Source organism: Stegostoma tigrinum, chromosome 22 (genome assembly GCF_030684315.1).
Source record: "Stegostoma tigrinum isolate sSteTig4 chromosome 22, sSteTig4.hap1, whole genome shotgun sequence".
NCBI lineage: Eukaryota > Metazoa > Chordata > Chondrichthyes > Orectolobiformes > Stegostomatidae > Stegostoma > Stegostoma tigrinum.
The window spans coordinates 2,881,155-2,903,363 of NC_081375.1; the positions used below are offsets into that span (position 1 = coordinate 2,881,155).

At 51.3% G+C, this 22,209-nt stretch overlaps 1 protein-coding gene across 4 annotated transcripts in view; it reads left to right on the top strand.

Annotated features, from left to right (window-relative positions):
• Window positions 1-22,209, top strand: part of LOC125463854 (glutamine-rich protein 2-like) — a 136,680-nt gene that overhangs the window by 57,500 nt on the left and 56,971 nt on the right. For all 4 annotated transcript variants that reach the window (XR_009447059.1, XM_059653566.1, XM_059653565.1 and 1 more), the window contains exons 7-11: window positions 6,404-6,468; window positions 15,326-15,416; window positions 16,955-17,158; window positions 19,784-19,906; window positions 22,134-22,181. Coding sequence is in view for 3 of the 4 variants with exons in the window: in XM_059653566.1 (XP_059509549.1) it covers window positions 6,404-6,468; window positions 15,326-15,416; window positions 16,955-17,158; window positions 19,784-19,906; window positions 22,134-22,181 (531 nt within the window). In the remaining variant the exon portion in view is untranslated. The remainder of the gene's footprint in view (window positions 1-6,403; window positions 6,469-15,325; window positions 15,417-16,954; window positions 17,159-19,783; window positions 19,907-22,133; window positions 22,182-22,209) is intronic.

Below are 22,209 nucleotides of genomic sequence, written 5' to 3' on the forward strand. Positions count from 1 at the left end.
TGTCCTCTCTATAAAAGCAAACACTATAGAAACATAACTAGGGAGCAGCAGTGATGAAAGGAATCTAAGAAAAATACCTATTCAATCAAACAAACACCAAAATATTTACGGAATTTACCTTGTGAAGGTCATGCTCACAACGATGTGAAAAAATAAACCCTCAAGGTTATATCGATACAAATTATGGCCCACTGATACAAAATCACCCTTCTCATACTCAGTAAAATTTCCCAACACTTCATAACCTTTGCTGGTACCTGCTTCCCAGAAACAAACTCACAGAAAGCACAATGACAATTTCAACTCTGAGGCCACAGTATTCTCCCCCGACAGTGCCCACTCCCTCAGCACTGACCCTCCAACAGTGCCCACCCCCTCAGCACTGACCCTCCGACAGTGCCCACTCCCTCAGCACTGACACTCCGACAGTGCCCACTCCCTCAGCACTGACCCTCCGACAGTGCCCACTCCCTCAGCACTGACCTTCCGTCAGTGCCCACTCCCTCAGCACTGACCCTCCTCCGACAGTGCCCACTCACTCAGCACTGACCCTCCGACAGTGCCCACTCCCTCAGCACTGACCCTCCGACAGTGTGGCGCTCCCTCAGCACTGACCCTCCAACAGTGACCACTCCCTCAGCACTGACCCTCCAACAGTGCCCACTCCCTCAGCACTGACCCTCCGACAGTGCCAACTCCCTCAGCACTGACCCTCTGACAGTGCCCACTCCCTCAGCTCTGACCCTCCGATAGTGCCCACTTCCACAGCACTGACCCTCCGAAAGTGCTCACTCCCTCAGCACTGACACTCCGACAGTGCCCACTCCCTCAGCACTGACCTTCCGTCAGTGCCCACTCCCTCAGCACTGACCCTCCTCCGACAGTGCCCACTCCCTCAGCACTGACCCTCCAACAGTGCCCACTCCCTCAGCACTGACCCTCCGACAGTGCAGCGCTCCCTCAGCACTGACCCTCCAACAGTGCCCACTCCCTCAGCACTGACCCTCCAACAGTGCCCACTCCCTCAGCACTGACCCTCCGACAGTGCCCACTCCCTCAGCACTGACCTTCCGTCAGTGCCCACTCCCTCAGCACTGACCCTCCTCCGACAGTGCCCACTCACTCAGCACTGACCCTCCGACAGTGCCCACTCCCTCAGCACTGACCCTCCGACAGTGCGGCGCTCCCTCAGCACTGACCCTCCAACAGTGCCCACGTCCTTGGCACTGACCCTCTGACAGTGCGGCGCTCCCTCAGCACTGACCCTCCGACAGTGCCCACTCCCTCAGCACTGACCCTCCGACAGTGCCCACTCCCTCAGCACTGACCCTCCGACAATGCGGCGCTCCCTCAGCACTGACCCTCCGACAGTGCCCACTCCCTCAGCACTGTCCCTCCGACAGTGCCCACTCCCTCAGCACTGACCCTCCAACAGTGCCCACTCCCTCAGCACTGACCCTCCGACAGTGCCAACTCCCTCAGCTCTGACCCTCCGATAGTGCCCACTTCCTCAGCACTGACCCTCCGAAAGAGCCCACTCTCTCAGCACTGACCCTCCTCCGACAGTGCCCACTCCCTCAGCACTGACCCTCCGACAGTGCCCACGTCCTTGGCACTGACCCTCAGACAGTGCAGCGCTCGCTCAGCACTGACCCTCTGACGGTGCAGCGCTCCCTCAGCACTGACCCTCTGACAGTGCCCGTTCCCTCAGCACTGACCCTCCGACAGTGCAGCGCTCCCTCAGCACTGACCCTCCGACAGTGCCCACTCCCTCAGCACTGACCCTCTGACAGTGCGGCGCTCCCTCAGCACTGACCCTCCGACAGTGCCCACTCCCTCAGCACTGACCCTCCGACAGTGCCCACTCCCTCAGCACTGACCCTCTGACAGTGCCCACTCCCTCAGCACTGACCCTCCGACAGTGCGGCACTCCCTCAGCACTGACCCTCCAACAGTGCCCACTCCCTCAGCACTGACCCTCCGACAGTGCGGCGCTCCCTCAGCGCTGACCCCCCGACAGTGCAGCGCTCCCTCAGCACTGACCCTCCGACAGTGCCCACTCCCTCAGCACTGACCCTCCGACAGTGCGGCGCTCCCTCAGCGCTGACCCCCCAACAGTGCAGCGCTCCCTCAGCACTGACCCTCCGACATTGCCCACTCCCTCAGCACTGTCCCTCCGACAGTGCCCACTTCCTCAGCACTGACCCTCCGACAGTGCCCACTCCCTCAGCACTGACCCTCCAACAGTGCCCACTCCCTCAGCACTGACCCTCCGACAGTGCCAACTCCCTCAGCTCTGACCCTCCGATAGTGCCCACTTCCTCAGCACTGACCCTCCGAAAGAGCCCACTCTGTCAGCACTGACCCTCCTCCGACAGTGCCCACTCCCTCAGCACTGACCCTCCGACAGTGCCCACTCCCTCAGCACTGACCATCCGACAGTGCGGCGCTCCCTCAGCACTGACCCTCCAACAGTGCCCACTCCCTCAGCACTGACCCTCCGACTGTGCCCACTCCCTCAGCACTGACCCTCCGACAGTGCCCACTCCCACAGCACTGACCCTCCGACAGTGCCCACTCCCTCAGCTCTAACCCTCCGATAGTGCCCACTTCCTCAGCACTGACCCTCCGACAGTGCCCACGTCCTCAGCACTGACCCTCTGACGGTGCAGCACTCACTCAGCACTGACCCTCTGACAGTGCCCGTTCCCTCAGCACTGACCGTCCGACGGTGCGGCGCTCCCTTAGCACTGATCCTCCGACAGTGCGGCGCTCCCTCAGCACTGACCCACCGACAGTGCGGCGCTCCCTCAGCACTGACCCACCGACAGTGCGGCGCTCCCTCAGCACTGACCCTCCGACAGTGCGGCGCTCCCACAGCACTGACCCTCTGACAGTGCGGTGCTCCCTCAGCACTGACCCTCCGACAGTGCGGCACTCCCTCAGCACTGACCTTCCGACAGTGCGGCACTCCCTCAGCACTGACCCTCTGACAGTGCCCGCTCCCTCAGCACTGACCCTCCGACAGTGCCCACTCCCTCAGCACTGACCCTCCGACAGTGCGGCGCCCCCTCAGCACTGACCCTCCGACAGTGCGGCACTCCCTCAGCACTGACCCTCCGACAGTGCGGCGCTCCCACAGCACTGACCCTCTGACAGTGCGGTGCTCCCTCAGCACTGACCCTCCGACAGTGCGGCACTCCCTCAGCACTGACCCTCCGACAGTGCGGCGCTCCCACAGCACTGACCCTCTGACAGTGCAGTGCTCCCTCAGCACTGACCCTCCGACAGTGCGGCACTCCCTCAGCACTGACCTTCCGACAGTGCGGCACTCCCTCAGCACTGACCCTCTGACAGTGCCCGCTCCCTCAGCACTGACCCTCCGACAGTGCCCACTCCCTCAGCACTGACCCTCCGACAGTGCGGCGCCCCCTCAGCACTGACCCTCCGACAGTGCGGCACTCCCTCAGCACTGACCCTCCGACAGTGCGGCGCTCCCACAGCACTGACCCTCTGACAGTGCGGTGCTCCCTCAGCACTGACCCTCCGACAGTGCGGCACTCCCTCAGCACTGACCCTCCGACAGTGCGGCACTCCCTCAGCACTGACCATCCGACAGTGCGGCGCTCCCTCAGCACTGACCCTCCGACAGTGCCCACGTCCTTGGCACTGACCCTCAGACAGTGCAGCGCTCGCTCAGCACTGACCCTCTGACGGTGCAGCGCTCCCTCAGCACTGACCGTCTGACAGTGCCCGTTTCCTCAGCACTGACCCTCCGACAGTGCAGCGCTCCCTCAGCACTGACCCTCCGACAGTGCCCACTCCCTCAGCACTGACCCTCTGACAGTGCGGCGCTCCCTCAGCACTGACCCTCCGACAGTGCCCACTCCCTCAGCTCTGACCCTCCGACAGTGCCCACTCCCTCAGCACTGACCCTCTGACAGTGCCCACTCCCTCAGCACTGACCCTCCGACAGTGCGGCACTCCCTCAGCACTGACCCTCCAACAGTGCCCGCTCCCTCAGCACTGACCCTCCGACAGTGCGGCGCTCCCTCAGCACTGACCCCCCGACAGTGCGGCGCTCCCTCAGCACTGACCCTCCGACATTGCCCACTCCCTCAGCACTGTCCCTCCGACAGTGCCCACTCCCTCAGCACTGACCCTCCGACAGTGCCCACTCCCTCAGCACTGACCCTCCAACAGTGCCCACTCCCTCAGCACTGACCCTCCGACAGTGCCAACTCCCTCAGCTCTGACCCTCCGATAGTGCCCACTTCCTCAGCACTGACCCTCCGAAAGAGCCCACTCTCTCAGCACTGACCCTCCTCCGACAGTGCCCACTCCCTCAGCACTGACCCTCCGACAGTGCCCACTCCCTCAGCACTGACCATCCGACAGTGCGGCGCTCCCTCAGCACTGACCCTCCGACAGTGCCCACTCCCTCAGCACTGACCCTCCGACTGTGCCCACTCCCTCAGCACTGACCCTCCGACAGTGCCCACTCCCTCAGCACTGACCCTCCGATAGTGCCCACTTCCTCAGCACTGACCCTCCGAAAGTGCCCACTCCCTCAGCACTGACCCTCCGACAGTGCCCACTCCCTCAGCTCTAACCCTCCGATAGTGCCCACTTCCTCAGCACTGACCCTCCGACAGTGCCCACGTCCTCAGCACTGACCCTCTGACGGTGCAGCACTCACTCAGCACTGACCCTCTGACAGTGCCCGTTCCCTCAGCACTGACCGTCCGACGGTGAGGCGCTCCCTCAGCACTGACCCACCGACAGTGCGGCGCTCCCTCAGCACTGACCCACCAACAGTGCGGCGCTCCCTCAGCACTGACCCTCCGACAGTGCGGCGCTCCCACAGCACTGACCCTCTGACAGTGCGGTGCTCCCTCAGCACTGACCCTCCGACAGTGCGGCACTCCCTCAGCACTGACCCTCCGACAGTGCGGCGCTCCCACAGCACTGACCCTCTGACAGTGCGGTGCTCCCTCAGCACTGACTCTCCGACAGTGCGGCACTCCCTCAGCACTGACCTTCCGACAGTGCGGCACTCCCTCAGCACTGACCCTCTGACAGTGCGGCACTCCCTCAGCACTGACCCTCCGACAGTGCCCACTCCCTCAGCACTGACCCTCCGACAGTGCGGCGCCCCCTCAGCACTGACCCTCCGACAGTGCGGCACTCCCTCAGCACTGACCCTCCGACAGTGCCCACTCCCTCAGCACTGACCCTCCGACAGTGCGGCGCCCCCTCAGCACTGACCCTCCGACAGTGCGGCACTCCCTCAGCACTGACCCTCCGACAGTGCGGCACTCCCTCAGCACTGACCCTCCGACAGTGCGGCGCTCCCACAGCACTGACCCTCTGACGGTGCGGTGCTCCCTCAGCACTGACCCTCCGACAGTGCGGTGCGCCCTCAGCACTGACCCTCCGACAGTGCGGCACTCCCTCAGCACTGACCTTCCGACAGTGCGGCACTCCCTCAGCACTGACCCTCTGACAGTGCGGCGCTCCCTCAGCACTGACCCTCCGACAGTGCCCACTCCCTCAGCACTGACCCTCCGACAGTGCCCACTCCCTCAGCACTGACCCTCCGACAGTGCCCACATCCTCAGCACTGACCCTCCGACAGTGCGGCGCTCCCTCAGCACTGACCCTCCGACAGTGCGGCGCTCCCTCAGCACTGACCCTCCGACAGTGCGGTGCTCCCTCAGCACTGACCCTCCGACAGTGCGGCACTCCCTCAGCACTGACCCTCTGACAGTGCGGCGCTCCCTCAGCACTGACCCTCCGACAGTGCCCACTCCCTCAGCACTGACCCTCCGACAGTGCCCACTCCCTCAGCACTGACCCTCCGACAGTGCCCACATCCTCAGCACTGACCCTCCGACAGTGCGGCGCTCCCTCAGCACTGACCCTCCGACAGTGCGGCGCTCCCTCAGCACTGACCCTCCGACAGTGCGGTGCTCCCTCAGCACTGACCCTCCGACAGTGTGGTGCTCCCTCAGCGCTGACCCCCCGACAGTGTGGTGCTCCCTCAGCGCTGACCCTCCGACAGTGTGGTGCTCCCTCAGCGCTGACCCCCCGACAGTGTGGTGCTCCCTCAGCGCTGACCCCCCGACAGTGTGGTGCTCCCTCAGCGCTGTATGTGAAGGTTTAGTCATGAGTACGCAATCCAGTTACTGGTTTGGTGGTTGTATCCTCAAGTTTGTGAATTTGATGTGCAGAGTTAATTGTTTCTGGAGTGGTGAGGGGTGAAGGGGTTTGGTGGGCTGTACTGGGATTTGTGCCTTTGGAATTTTATATTGTTTCCTGTGTGTTGTGATGGAGGTTCTGTGCCCTCAGCTAGTGAATCCTCTCTGGGTGTGACACATTTAACCTCTGTCTTGGTCCTTAGACGTCGAGCCATGCTGATGATGTGAAGTCAAAGGAAGACATTAAATCACAGATATCGTCTCTCAGGTAAAGGTACACCTGCGGGGGGAGCCAGGATTACAGTTCACGTGGTAACAATGTGTTGGCAAGTCACTGACCAATTGTCCATGTTAAATACACACGGTCATATTGGATTCAAAGGAATAATGGGAACTCCCCTGAAGTGAATTGAATGTTTGTAAATGGCAAGGTGCAGATGAGAGATAATTTCTATTCATTCATGAGATGTGGGTGTTACCGGCTGGGTGAGCTTTTACTGCCCGTCCCTAGTTGCCCCTTGAGAAGGTGGGGGTGAGCTGCCTTATTGAACTGCTGCAGTCAATGTGCTGTAGGGAGACCCACAGTGCCCTTAGGGAGAGAATTCCAGGATCCCGACCCAGTGACAGTGAAGGAACAGCAATATATTTCTAAGTCAGGACGGTGAGTGACTTGGGGGGAACATGCAGGGGATGGTGTTCCCGTGTATCTGCTGCCCCTTGTCCTTCCAGATGGAAGTGGCCATGGGTTTGGAAGGTGCTGCCTGAGGATCTTTGGTGAATCTCTGCAGAGCATCTTGTGGACAGTACACACTGCTGTGACTGAGCGTTGGTGGGGGAGAGAGTGGGATATTTGTGGATGTGGAGCCAATCAAGCAGCTGCTTTGTCCTGGATGGTGTCGAGCTTCTGGAGTGTTGTTGGGGCTGCACCCATCCAGGCAAGTGGGGAGTATTCCATCACACTCCTGACCTGTGCCTTGTTGATAGGCTTTGGGGAGTCAGGAGTCGGCAGTGTTTATAATGGAACATCTGTGTCGGGAAAGCCCATTGGGAAATACTGGGAAGAGGTGCAGATGTACAGAGAAGTCAGCAGCAGATCATTGAAGTAATGACCAGGGGGTTTGGGGACGTAAGGCCTGACACAGTTACAGCAGACAGAAAGGGAGGAAATGCTTCCTGTTTCCCCCTGGAACTGGCCAAGTTGTTGGGTCACATCTTCGCCTGGACTCCTCATCCAAATGGAGCGGGAACAGAAAGCTTAGCAGATGGTCACTGTATGCTTTCTGTAGGATGACAGGTTTCTGGAAGGAAAGTGTGTAACAGGACTGCCAGCAGTATATGGTGGTGGTGATGGAGAGTGGATGGAGCAGGAACAGAAGGCTGAAGGATCACTTAGGCGAAGCAATGAAGACGGGAACATTCAGACAGAGTCCAAGGGGCTCAATTGTGAGAAACCTTCAGTATCTTTCCTTAAAGCGTGGAATCACATCATCCCCAGACCCTGGGGGAAGGGTTGGGCTAGAGGGACTGGGAGAGAAACTCCTGGCAGGGAACTACCTGTCTGTCTGTGCAAACAAGGACAAAGAGCCACTGAGACAGGTTGATACAGAGCAAGATCCAATCCCATAGTCATCCTCGGGGCTGACCCAGCCCATGGGATGCTCCAAAGATAAGTCTGAATTGTGGCTGAACACCATTGCCCTCAGTCACGGACAGCACGGTCATCAGGACCAGGGCACGGGGAAAGTGACCCCCTCATGGGGAGAGGGACCCCCACACAGGGAGAGAGACCCCACACAGGGAGAGTGACACCCGCACGGGGAGAGGGATCCCTGCATAGGGCGAATGACCCCCAGCATGGGAAGAATAACCCCTGCATGGGACGAATGACCCCCAGCACGGGGAGAGGGACCCCACACAGGGAGAGTGACCCCTGCATGGGGAGAGTGACACCCAGCATGGGCAGAGGGATCCCAGCATGGGGACAGCGACCCCCTCACGGGGAGAGGGACCCCATAGAACATAGAACAGTACAGCACAGAACAGGCCCTTCAGCCCACAATGTTGTGCTGACCATTGATCCTCATGTATGCACCCTCAAATTTCTGTGACCATATACATGTCCAGCATGGAGAGACTGACTCCCACACAGGGAGAAAGACCCTGGCACGGGTAGGGGGACCCCCGCACGGGGAGAGGGACCCTGGCATGGGTAGGGGGACCCTAGCACAGGAAGAGTGACCACCGCATGGGGAGAGTGACACCCAACACGGGGAGAATGACCCCCGCACGGGGAGAATGACCCTGGCACGGGTAGGGGGAGCCCCGCAAGGCGAGATGGACCCCTGCATGTGAGGACTCCTGTAGCAGCTTTGAGCAGAAGCTTGTCCCATCCGCTGGCCCTGAAGTCCCAGAGATCCAACTCCCTTTTGTCAAAATGGAGACCAAGGCCAGTCCCCTTGTGCTGGGAGTGGGAGCTGTCACAGGGTCAGGGGCAGGAAAGAGTGGAGTTTTCGATTTCCCAGCCAGCGTCTCAAGCTGAACGAGAGGAATATGGAGAATTAGTTCAATATGAAACAAACTGCTCACTTTGAGGTGGGCTATTTCTCACAATTACAGGAAAACACAGCACACCAGGGCACACCAGTCACCCTGCCATACTTTGGGGACGTATCAGAGATGACCCCAGACCACTCTGACCACTTGGAATCGTGGCAGCGCACAAACTGACAGCTACACTACAGCAACTACTGACCAGAACAGAGGACCCCATACCCATAGCTAACAGGACCAACGTTAGATATAAAACCCATGGAAGGACTGACAGAAACACTACATCAGGCAGACCAGGAGAACACTCACTAACTTGCTACCAAGAGACACGGCCATCTGTCACTTGGGTCCATACACTCGGATAAAGAAGGTCACCAATCCGACTGGACAACGTAACCATCCCAGGACAATCCACCCAAAGACATGGACAGGAATTCCTACAGGCCTGGTCCTCAACACAGAACCCCAAATACCACCCAGCACGAAGCAGAACTGGACATGAGGCTAAATACCACATCAGGCCAAACCCACGGAAGTGATGATGTTACCCAGCGTGGTGGCAAAATGTCTGCAGACCCTCCTACCGGATCACTGATCCCATCCGTAACCCACCGGATCACTGATCCAAATCCATAACCCACCAGATCACTGATCCCACCCATAACCCACTGGATCACTGATCCCATCCGTAACCCACCGGATCAGCAATCCTATCTGTAACTCTCCGGATCAGTAATCCCATCCATAACCCACTGGATCAGTAATCCTATCCATAACCCACCGAATCAGTAATACCATACATAACCACCAGATCACTGATCCCATCCGTAACCCACCGGATCAGTAATCCCATCCGTAACCCACCGGATCAGTAATCCCATCCATAACCCTCTGGATCAGTAATCCCATCCATAACCACCGGATCACTGATCCCATCCGTAACCCATCAGATCAGTAATCCCATCCATAACCCTCCGGATCACTGATCCCATCCGTAACCCACCGGATCAATGATCCCATCCATAACCCTTCGGATCACTGATCCCATCCATAACCCTCCGAATCAGTAATCTCATTCATAACCCACCGGATCAGTAATCCAATTCATAACCACCGGATCAGTAATCCCATCCATAACCCTTCGGATCACTGATCCCATCCATAACCCTCTGGATCAGTAATCCCATCCATAACCCTCCGAATCAGTAATCCCATCCGTAACCCACCGCATCACTGATCCTATCCATAACCCACCGGATCAGTAATCCAATCCATAACCCACCCGATCAGTAATCCCATCCATAACCCACCGCGTCACTGATCCAATCCATAACCCTTCGGATCACTGATCCCATCTGTAACCCACCGCATCACTAATCCCATCCGTAACCCACCACATCACTGATCCCATTCATAACCCACCAGATCAGTTCTGAGTAATCCACAGGCTGAAAATTGGATAAATCTCCAGGTCCGGGTGAAATCTATCCCAAGCTGTTGAGGGAGGAGGGGGGACCTAACAGAAGCATGGGCAATAATTCTCAGTTCCTCTCTGGCCACAGGAGGGGTGCCAGAAAACTGGAGGACAGCCAGTGGGGGACCATTATTCAAGAAGGGAGGGAGCAGAAAATTACAGGTCCGGCCGTATAACCTCAGTAACGGAGAAACTACTGGGAGCAACTGTCAGGGCCAGAGTTACATCTGCATTTGGAGGGACAAGGATTAATTATGAACCTTCAGTCTGTTTTTGAGGGGAAGTCATGTCTGACCAACTTGAATAAATTTCTCGAAGAGATGACCAGGTGTGTTAATGAGGGCATTCGACAGTCTATTTGGACTTCAGCAAGACTTTCGATAAGGTCCCACATGAGAGACTGGTACTGAAGGTAAGATTCCATGGGGCCCAAGGACTTTTGGCAAATTGGATCCAGAATTGGCTGAGTAGCGGGAAGCAGCAGGTCACGGTTGAGGGTTGTTTGAGGGGTCCCTCAGACACAGAGTCCAAGAGCAGGGAGGTGATGCTGGAACTATATAAAACGTTGGTTAGGCCTCAGTGAGAGTATTGTGTGCTGTTCTGGAATCTCCATTGTAGGAGGGATGTGATAACACTGGAGAGAGGGCAGAGGACACTCAATAGGATGCTGCCTGAGGTGTGATCGGGGAGGTGGGGTTCAGTTCTGAAGAGAAATTGGACAGACTGGGGTTGTTTTCTCTAGAGCAGAGGGGACGTGACTGAGGTGGGTAGTATTATAATGGATACAGATAGGATGGACAGGAAGAGAGTTTTCCCCTTTATGGACCAAGGGCACAGATTTAAGAGACGGGCCAGGAGGTGTGGAGAGGGTGTGAGGAAAAACATTTCACCCAGAGGGTAGTGAGAATCTGAGACTCTCTGGCAGTGAGGGTGGGAGAGGCAGAAACCTTCCTGGTATTTGAGAAGTATTTAGACTTGTATCTGTGATGCTGTGGTACTGAGGCCAAGAGCCGTGAAACGGGATTAAAATATTTATGTGATTGTTTCTGACCCATTGATGGGATGGACCTAAGGACATTTTTCTGTGCTGTCAATCTATTTATCTAGTGTCTTTCTCCCAACCATCTTCAGCTGTTCCTTCATTGAAGCAGAGAAAATAGGAGCAGGAGTAGGCCATTCAGCCCATCGAGTCTGCTCCTCTGATAATTAAAACCGAAACACCCAGAGAGCTCGCTACACCTTGTAAACTGTTAAAGAAACTGTGAAAAGTGGTATAATCTCTGTCTCACCCCAAAAACAGTTATAAAGAAGTGGTTAATTGAATGAAATCCCTGATACTCACTTTATAAGCATCATGTAACAATATTTATTTAACTCCAACAGTGAAAAAATTAACAAACTAGTAACAAACTGAACAATTCCCCCTTAACTACTCACTATTCCCAAATAAAACAAACTTCAAATGCAACATTGTTCGAAGAGATACAAGTCCCAGTTTTATAAATTAAATTAATATTTAAAAAATTAAATCTTAATGTGTCAAAGTTACAACTGGGATAAGACTTTTAGAATATTCTTTGCCTTTTCCACTGTCCTTCAGTCAGGAACACCTCCGTCTGTTCAATTCTTGTGTCAGGAATATTAGCTAAAAGTGCCATAGTACCTTTATTTAGATGGTGCTTTCTCTGAGAGTTTAGAGATTTCTGTGAGATCCAATGAATTTCTCTTTCTTTAGAGATGATGGCTGTTGATACTTGTTCTCTTATCAGTTGTCAGTTTGCCCTCACACAGATTTTCAAATGCCCTCTTCTTTTATACCCTTGATGACCTACTAATTTCTTACAATAGGATTGGTTGGAAGTTGTCAGAACCGTCAGATTTAAATTTAATTGTGTTTTGGTATCTAGGGCCTGGTTTAAATTAATTGACTGTATTCAAAAATCTATTGTCTTGGTAAAAATGCTACTTTGCCTGCTGACAGTTTGACTAAACTTTGTGCATCTGCAGCTGCCCGCAGACTTTTTTAAATCTCGAAGCCTAAAAAAAACACTTTTTAAAGAGACCGTGCACTCTTCCTACCGCACCCCCCCATCATTTTACAAAGAGATTCTAGCGTCCTATCTTCCAATCCACAAGTATTATACTAACTCTGCGACTCTCCACATTCATGATCATCCAGCTCAAAGCAGCCTTTAGCTGCTTTCTTCCCATATCCTTTAATCCCTTTAGTCCCCAGTGCTATATCCAATTCTGTCTTAAAATCAGACAATGCTTTGGCCTCAACTGCTTTCTCTGGTAAGAAATTCCACAGGCTCACTGCTCTCAGGGTGAAGAAATATCTCATTCTCAGTCCTAAAAAGCTTACCCTGTATCCTCTGACTGTCACCACTGGTTATAGAGTCCCCCACCATCAGGACCATCATTCATGGATCTAACCTGCCCAGCCCTGTTAGAATTTAATAGACTTCTATGAGATCCCCTCATTCTTCTAAACTCCAGTGAACGTAATCCTAACTGATCCAGTTTCTGCTCATATATCAGCCCTGCCTTCTGGGGGATCAGTCTGGTAAACCTTTGCTGCACTCTCTCCAGCAAGAACATTCTTCCTCAGACAAGGGGGTCAAAACTGTACACAATATTCCAGGTATGGTCTCACCAAGGCCCTGTGTAATCACTCCTGTACACGAAACCTCTCACTATGAAGGCCAACATCCCATTTACCTTCTTCACTGCCTGCTGCACCTGCACACTGACCTTCAGTAACTGGTGCACGAGGATACCCAAGTCTCATTGCTCACTCCCCTTTTGTAATTTAAAGTCAAGTAATAAACTGCTTTGCTGCGTTTGCTCCCAAAGTGGATAACCTCACATTTATCCACATCATACTGCATCTGTCATGCATTTGCACATTCACTCAGTCCGTCCAAATCATACTGAAGCATCTCTCCATCCTCCTCACAGCTCACCCCACCCCCGTACTCAGCTTTGCGTCATCTGCAAATTTGGAGATATTACATTTACTGATCTGAATCATTAGTATACATGGTGAATAGCTGGGGTCCTAGCACTGATCCCCCCCACTAATCACTGGCTGTCATTCAGAAAAAGACCTAGTTATTCCCACTATAATAAAATGTGAGGCTGGATGAACACAGCAGGCCAAGCAGCATCTCAGGAGCACAAAAGCTGACGTTTCGGGCCTAGACCCTTCATCAGATGAAGGTCTGAGGTCTTCCTCTGATGAAGGGTCTAGGCCCGAAACATCAGCTTCTGTGCTCCTGAGATGCTGCTTGGCCTCCTGTGTTCATCCAGCCTCACATTTTATTATCTTGGAATTCTCCAGCATCTGCAGTTCCCATCATCTCTAGTTATTCGCACTGTTTGTCTCCTGTCTGCCAGCTAGTTCTTTGTCAATATCAGTACGCTATCTCCCAATCCCATACTCTTTTATTTTTGTGTGGGACTTTGTTGAAAACCTTCTGAAAGTCCAAATGGATCACTTCCACTGGCTCCCCCTCATCATAAGCTCAGCAGTGGAGATGTTTAGAACCATTCACAACTCCTCAGACACTGAAGTAAAAGTGAAATACTGCAGAGTATGCAGGATCTGTTACCCTGCATACAGCAGGGAAACAAACCCTTTGGTCCAACTTGTCCGTCCAGGTTCCCTACACTGAACTGTCCCCATTTGCCTGTGTTTGGCCCATATTCCTCCGAACCTTTCCTACTCATGTACCTGTCCAAATGTCTGAAATGTTGTATTTGTGCCAGCTTCCAGCACTTCCTGTGGCAGCTTGTTCCATACACGCACCACCCTCTGTGTGGAAAGGTTGCCCCTTGGGTCCCTTTTACTTCTTTGCCCTCTCACCTTAAACCAATGCCCCTCTAGTTTTGAACTCCCCTACCCTGGGTTAATGATCTTGTCTATTCACCCTATCAGTGCCCCTTATGACTTTATAAACCTTGTCACCCTTCAGCCCCCGAAGTCCCAGGATAAAAAAGTTCCAGCCAATCCAGCCTTTCCCAATAACTCAAACCCTCAGGTCCTGGCAATATTCCTGTAAATTTTTTCTGTACCCTTTCTGGTTTAACAACATCCTTCCTATAGTAAGGCAACCAGAACAGTCCACAGTGCTCCAAAAGTGGCTTCATCAAAGTCCTGCACAACCTCAGCATAACTTCCCAAATCTTATACCCAATGGTCTGAGCAATAAGTGTGCCAAACACCTTCTTCAGGGCCCTGTCTACCTGTGATTCCACTTGGAAGGAACAATAAAACTGCACCTCTGGGCCTCTCCCTGTTCAACAATACTGCCCAGGGCCCTACCATTAACTGTGTAAGTCCGGCCCTTGATGTAACACCCCACATTTTACCTAAGTTAAACTCCATCTGCTACTTCTCAGCCCTTTAGCCCATCTGATTAAGATCTCTTTGTACTTTAACCTCTTTAACTGTCCACAATGTTGGTGTCCTCCACAAACTTACTAACCATACCTCCTATATTCTTATTTAAATTGTTTCTATAAATGACAAACAGATGTGGAGCCAGCGCCAATCCATACAGCACACCGCTGCTCACAGGCCCCCAGTATGAAAAAACCCAGCCCTCCACTGGCTTGGTGATAGTGGACAGTTTTGTGCCGAATTGACCACCTCTCCTTGGATCCCATGTGATCTAACCTTACTACCCCAGCCTACCATTGGGGAGCTTGTCAAAGTCCTTACTGAAGTCTACCAATGGGGAGACAGACTCCTCACGCACTCCCCCAACTCACTAACACCACCTACATGGCATTAAGACAAGCCCCCTGTCCCAATAAAACACTAGCCCTTATCTCTCTGTTGAATACACTTTATAATCATTGCTTTTAATTCACGTGTTCTGTGTATTTCAGATTTTAGGTCCATCTGTGAAGAGAAGCCATACCAGACTGGAATGATAACTCTGTTTCTCTCTGCACAGACGCTGCCAGACCTACTGTGTTTCTCCAGCACTTTGAGTTTATTTCAGATCCATTTTTATCTGATTATAACCTGTTTATTTTCAAAAGCTTTGATGGAAGCATCTTTTAACTATTTAATATTCATTTTTCCAATCAGGGACATGGTGCAAAATATTGATGAAGAACTGAAAGAAATGCGCAAATTTCAGCAAACAAGCAGCAAAGACAGAGGCCAGATGCAGAAACAGGTTGGCACATCAGTGGGTTTTCAAGAAAACTATAAATTATACAAATTATATACTTAAACCAACTGAAGGAGTGGAATATGGACACGTGGCTTAGGGAACGGTGGGATATAAAAGAAAAACGTGGAAAAAGCATGGGGTGTAATGGGGTATGTGGAGTATATGGGGGCAGAATATTTCTTCAGTAGTAAGAGGTTGGCAAGTGTTAATGTCCAAAGGGATTTGGGTGCCTTGTCTATGAGTCTCTGAAAGTGAGCATGTGGATATATCAAGCAGTTAAGAAGGCAAAGGGATTGGAGTGCAGTGGTCAGGTTATGTTATTGCAATTGTATCGAGCTTTAATGAGAGCTTATTGTGTTCAGTTCTGTCCTCCTTATTGAAGTAAGGGATTGATATGACGCTGAGGGAGTGCAGTGGAGGCTCACCAGATTAACTTTAGTCTGTATTCTCTAGAGTTTCATAGAATGAGAGGGATCTCCCTGAAACTTACAGAATTGTTCTAGGATGTGACAGGATCGACAGTCATAGGATGGTTCCCATGGCTGGTGACTCTAGAGCCAGGGGTCACACTCTCAGGACAAGGACAGGCTATTTACGACTGAGTTGCAGATGTATTTCTTCACTCAGTGGATGGTGAATTTTTGAAATTTTCCACCCAAGAGGATCCCAGGATTAGACAGAGAGAGGAAATCAGCCAGGGATCCTGCTCCCGATCCCTGTGCAGTGATCTCTGGGTTAGAGAGGGAGGTTAGAATCAGGCAGGGATCTGCTCCCGATCGCTGTCCGGTGATCCCTGTGTTGCACAGAGAGGAGGGGTAATCAGCCCGGGATCCATTGGAGTTTAGAAGAATGTGAGACTACCTTACTGAAACATACAACATCGTTTGGGGCGGGGGGGGGAGTGGATTTGACAGAGTGTTTGCAGAAAAGTTATTTCCCATGTGGGAGAGACTAGGACCTGACAACATCATCACAGAAATGGGGGGTGGGGGGGTGCACACTGAAGACAGAGGTGGGGAAGAATTTCTTCTCCCAGAGAGGAGTGAATCTGTGGATTCTTTACCACAGACAGCTGCTGAAGCTGGCTCATTAAGTAAATTCAAGGCTGAGATGGACAGATTTTTAATCTGGGTTTTTAAAAAACAGGAAGTTGGAGCTGAGGATAATCAGATGAGCCATGACCTCATTGAGTGGCAAAGCAGACTTGATGGGCAGAATGGCCTGCCTTTCTTCTACAAGTTATGGTTTCATGGAAAGGGGATGTCAGGAGGGATCCTGCTCCTGATTGCTATCCAGTGATCCCTGAGTTGGAGAAAGGGCAATCTATTTGTACAAACAAATTAAGTGCCTGGACCCCAACAGAGTGTCTGTCTGTTGTTACTGGTGGACCCCATGTTAATGTTGCTGTGGTTCAGAGTGTATCTGAGCGTTCAGACTCTCTGTCTCAGTGCAGAGTATCATCAGGTCCAGGCCCTCCGTGTAATTGTGGTTTGGTTGAAGGATGTGGCTGTGAAATAATTCTGTCTTGTTTTCCCCATCAGTTAGATAAATTAGGGCCAGTCCTGGAGAAAATCATGAGCTCTTCCTGTGCGCTGCTGGGAATGAGCCTGGGTCTGGAGACTGAAGTCACCTGCCCTGTCTGCAGTTTAGATGTCAGTCAAGATGCCAGCAATCTGTGCCAGCGTTTCCAGAAATTGCAGAATACGGTTAACAGCCTCGTAGACTCAACCGAAGGCAATGTGAAGGTAGAGTATTGGGATGGAGCACAGGGAAGGCCACTGTGTTAAACAGCATTGACAATTACTTACACCTTCACTTTGCCAGAGCCACCTCCGTTGTTTACAAACACAAACAGAAGTTGCTGGAAAAGCTCACCGGCATCTGTGGGGAGAAATCCACATTAATGTTTTGGGTCCAGTGACCCTTCCTCGGAATTCCATGCCTGTTACTTTTCCCCTCAGACAAGGTCAGGAAACAAATAGAAATGAGGAATTTTACTAGCGAAGGTATCAACGTGGCAGCAGGGCCTGCAGAAATGTTACACACTGCAAAGGGCATTAATGAGGAAGATTGATCGCTGTGCCACGGCCTTGGAATTTGGAATCTGTTTATGATGAGCTGTGTTGGGACATCACATCCCATCCTCAGCTAAAGATTCACCAAACAGGAAAAGGGCATTCAGTACATTTTCCTGTACTGACCCCAAGATAAGGCTGACCAACTTATCCCAGTCACCCCCATTTCCCAGAATCTTTCACATTTCTGCTTGTCAAGTATTTCCCAATTCATTTTAAAAGTCCACTTCCACCGCCATATGAACAGTGTTATTCAGATCAGAAATCCCGTTATCCTCCTCTAATGACCAATCCTATTACAGTTTGGTCTCTTTGTTTGCTCCACCAAACTGATTCATTATTTGAACATCCTGATCAAATCTCTCCTTCATTCTTTCTGCTGAAAATTCACACTGTCTCATGTTTCACAAAATTTAGCACAGCATTCTCACATTTGCTCTCTGAATAAAATCAAGGATTTTAACCACCTTCACAGATTTCCCTACTGATATCAGAGATTTCTGCACAAACATTCCCAGTTTTCCATTCCACCACATGTTTTAAGATTCTTCTTTTTGTTCTTCCTAAAAAAGAGACTATTTGACAGTATTGACAGAGGGGCAGGAGGGAGCAAGGGCAGAGGTGAGGGGGCAGGAGGAAAAAAAATTGCTTCTGAGGCTTTATAAGGCTCTAGTTAGGCCCCATTTAGAATACTGTGTCCAATTTCGGGCCCCACACCTCAGGAAGGACATACTAGCCCTGGAGCGTGTCCAGCGGAGATTCACACGGATAATCCCTGGAATGGTAGGTTTAGCGTATGATGAACGGCTAAGGATCCTGGGATTGTACTCATTAGAGTTTAGAAGGTTGAGGGGAGATCTAATAGAAACTTACAAGATAATGTATGGTTTAGAAGGGGTGGATGCTAGGAAGTTGTTTCCGTTTGGTGGGGAGACGAGGACCCGTGGGCACAGCCTTAAAATTAGAGGGAGTAAATTTAAAACTGAAATGAGACGACATTTCTTCAGCAAGAGAGTGGTGGGCTTGTGGAATTCATTGCTTCAGAGTGCAGTGGAGGCCGGGACGTTGGATGCCTTCAAGGCAGAGATCGACAAATTCTTGATCTCAAAAGGAATCAAGGGCAACAGGGAGAGTGCAGGGAAGTGGAGTTGAAATGCCCATCAGCCATGATTTAAATGGCGAAGTGGACTTGATGGGCCGAATGGCCTTACTTCCACTCCTATGTCTTATGGTCTATCTCCCAGCTGCCGGCTCATTGGAGAGGTGATAGCCCAGTGGTATTATCGCTGTACTGTTAATCCACTGACCCAGATAATGCCCTGGGGACCTGGGATTGAACTCCGCCATGGCAGATGGTGGAATTTGAATTCAATAAATATCTGGAATAAAAATAGTCTGATGATGACCATGAATCCTTTGTCGACCGTCAGTAAAAACCCATCTGGTTCACTAATGCCCTTTAGGGAAGGAAACTGCCATCCTTACCTGGTCTGACCTACATGTGACTCCAGACCCACAGCAATGTGGTTGACTCTGAACTGCCCTCTGGGCAATTAGGGATGGACAATAAATGCTTCCTAGCCAGTGATGCTCTCATCCTGCAAATGAATAAAAGAAAGGATTCCACCAGGTCTATATGCTCCTGGCATTTTCCTCGCGCTATCACCCTTTAGTTTTGCAAACGCTGAAATTGTGCCCTGCGCACTGAAGCTCAGGTCAGTATAGAGTCATCGGCCGAAGACTGAACAACACTTTATATTTCCTTTAGTGAGAATCCAAGCTGTTCAGCAGCATCTTCTGCTTTCTGTCCCTGAACCATTTTCCAATGACATTGCCCTCATTGTAATCCACTCACTGGTATCGTTGCAGATGAATATATTAACTTTTACCATGTGCTGACAAAGCTATTTAACACGGTTTTTGTTTATTTCCATCTTTCTGGATCCATTCGATGTAGGATATCCATCAGATTATGGCCATTCAGCCCATTGAGTCTGCTCTGATTCAATGAAATCATGGCTGATCATCGTCACTTCAGTTTTCCAGCATTTTCCTCCTAACCTTCAATTCCCTGTGTTTCTCTATCAGATATTCTGTTCTCTGCACTAAGACTAACACAGACCAAGCCGAGAGATAACATGGCAACGTGCAAACAGACCCATATCCATCTCTGTACCTCATTGTCATCCACTGTCCCCTCTCTAATGTGCATGCCTCCATTGTCCACCAGTCCTCCCTGCCTCACCACCTGCTCAATCCTCCTCCACATTGTGACATCTCTTTCATTTCTTGCAGGACCAGGAACTGCAGAATCAGTTGCAGAACCACATTCTCCAGCTGCAGGGTGAGTGTGAGAGGCTCAATATGATGACCAGCCAACTTCTGCAGGAAGACCAACTCCATCAGAAAAATATTGAGGTGGGTGAGACAGGGAATCAACCTGGACTCTGCTCAAACCTCAAAGCTTCAATGAACTGAACAAATACACAGCCACAGAAACAGAAGTTGCTGGAAAAGCTCAGCAGGTCTGGCAGCATCTGTAAAGAAAAAATCAGAGTTAACGCTTCGGGTCCGGTGACCCTTCCCCAGAACTGGGGCAGTTGCTGCGCTTTTCCAGCAACTTCTGTTTTTGTTGCTGATTTACTGCATTTGAGGCTCTTTCGGTTCTGAAATACACAGGCTCAGTGACAGCAGAAATGTTCAGACCACGTTTCAGGTCTGGTCGGAGTTAGAGAGGATGATCACTCGAGTATGCTTCAAACTGCCTCCCATCAACAGCAGAATTCACTTGTTTAGTCAAATGCATTCTGAATTTGAGTCAGAAACCATCAGCTCAAACAGCCACAGTGCATTTCAGATCAGCTTCTGCGAGAGAAGAGGCCTGCAGTGGGCAAACAGTGGGTACTGGTTAATATCAACTGAGGGTACTGGTTATTATCGATGGTGGGTACTGGTTATTATCGATGGTGGGTACTGGGTTATTGTCGACGGTGGGTACTGGTTATTATCGTCGGTGGGTACTGGTTATTACCAACGCTGTGTACTGGTTATTATTGACGGTGGGTACTGGTTAATATCGATGGTGGGTACTGGTTATTATCGTCGGTGGGTACTGGTTAATATCGATGGTGGGTACTGGTTATTACCGACGGTGGGTACTGGTTATTATCGTCGGTGGGTACTGGTTATTATCAACTGAGGGTACTGGTTATTATCGACGGTGTTTACTGGTTAATATCAACTGAGGGTACTGGTTATTACCGACGTTGGGTACTGGTTATTATCGACAGTGGGTACTGGTTAATATCGACGGTGGGTACTGGTTATTATCGATTGTGGGTACTGGTTATTATCGCCGGTGGGTACTGGTTATTACCGACGGTGGGTACTGGTTATTACCGTCGGTGGGTACTGGCTATTATCGTCAGTGGGTACTGGTTATTACCGACGGTGGCTACTGGTTATTATCGACTGATGGTACTGGTTATTACCGACGGTGTTTACTGGTTAATATCAACTGAGGGTACTGGTTATTACCAACGGTGGGTACTGGGTTATTATTGACGGTGGGTACTGGGTTATTATTAAAGCTGGGTACTGGTTATTATCGATGGTGGGTACTGGTTATTATTGTCAGTGGGTACTGGTTATTACCGACGGTGTGTACTGGTTATTACCGTCGGTGGGTACTGGTTATTATCGTCGGTGGGTACTGGTTATTATCGATGGTGGGTACTGGTTATTATTGTCAGTGGGTACTGGTTATTACCGACGGTGTGTACTGGTTATTACCGTCGGTGGGTACTGGTTATTATCGTCGGTGGGTACTGGTTAATATCAACTCAGGGTACTGGTTATTATCGATGGTGTTTACTGGTTAATATCAACTGAGGGTACTGGTTATTACTGACGGTGGGTACTGGGTTGTTATTGACGGTGGGTACTGGGTTATTATTAACGCTGGGTACTGGTTATTATTGATGGTGGGTACTGGTTATTATCGATGGTGGGTACTGGGTTATTATCGTCGGTGGGTACTGGTTATTACCGACGGTGGGTACTGGTTATTATCGTCAGTGGGTACTGATTATTACCGACGGTGGGTACTGGTTATTATCGATGGTGGGTACTGGGTTATTATCGTCGGTGGGTACTGGTTATTACCAACGGTGGATGCTGGTTATTATCGTCAGTGGGTACTGATTATTACCGACGGTGGGTACTGGTTATTATCGATGGTGGGTACTGGGTTATTATCGTCAGTGGGTACTGGTTATTACCGACGGTGGGTACTGGTTATTATCGATGGTGGGTACTGGGTTATTATTGACGGTGGGTACTGGTTATTACCGACGGTGGGTACTGGTTATTATCATCGGTGGGTACTGGTTATTATCGTTGGTGGGTACTGGTTAATATCGATGGTGGGTACTGGTTATTATCGTCGGTGGGTACTGGTTAATATCAACTCAGGGTACTGGTTATTATCGACGGTGTTTACTGGTTAATATCAACTTGAGGGTACTGGTTATTACCGACGGTTGGTACTGGGTTATTACCGACGGTGGGTACTGGTTATTATTAACGGTGTGAATAAGTTATTCTCGATAGAAGGTTCACTGTAGTTTCTGTTCTCCAATTTCAGGCTTTGAATGAGTCACTGAATCGTTTGGAGAGAAAATGTTCCGATGGGGTAAGTTAGTGATGGGAACCTGCTATTT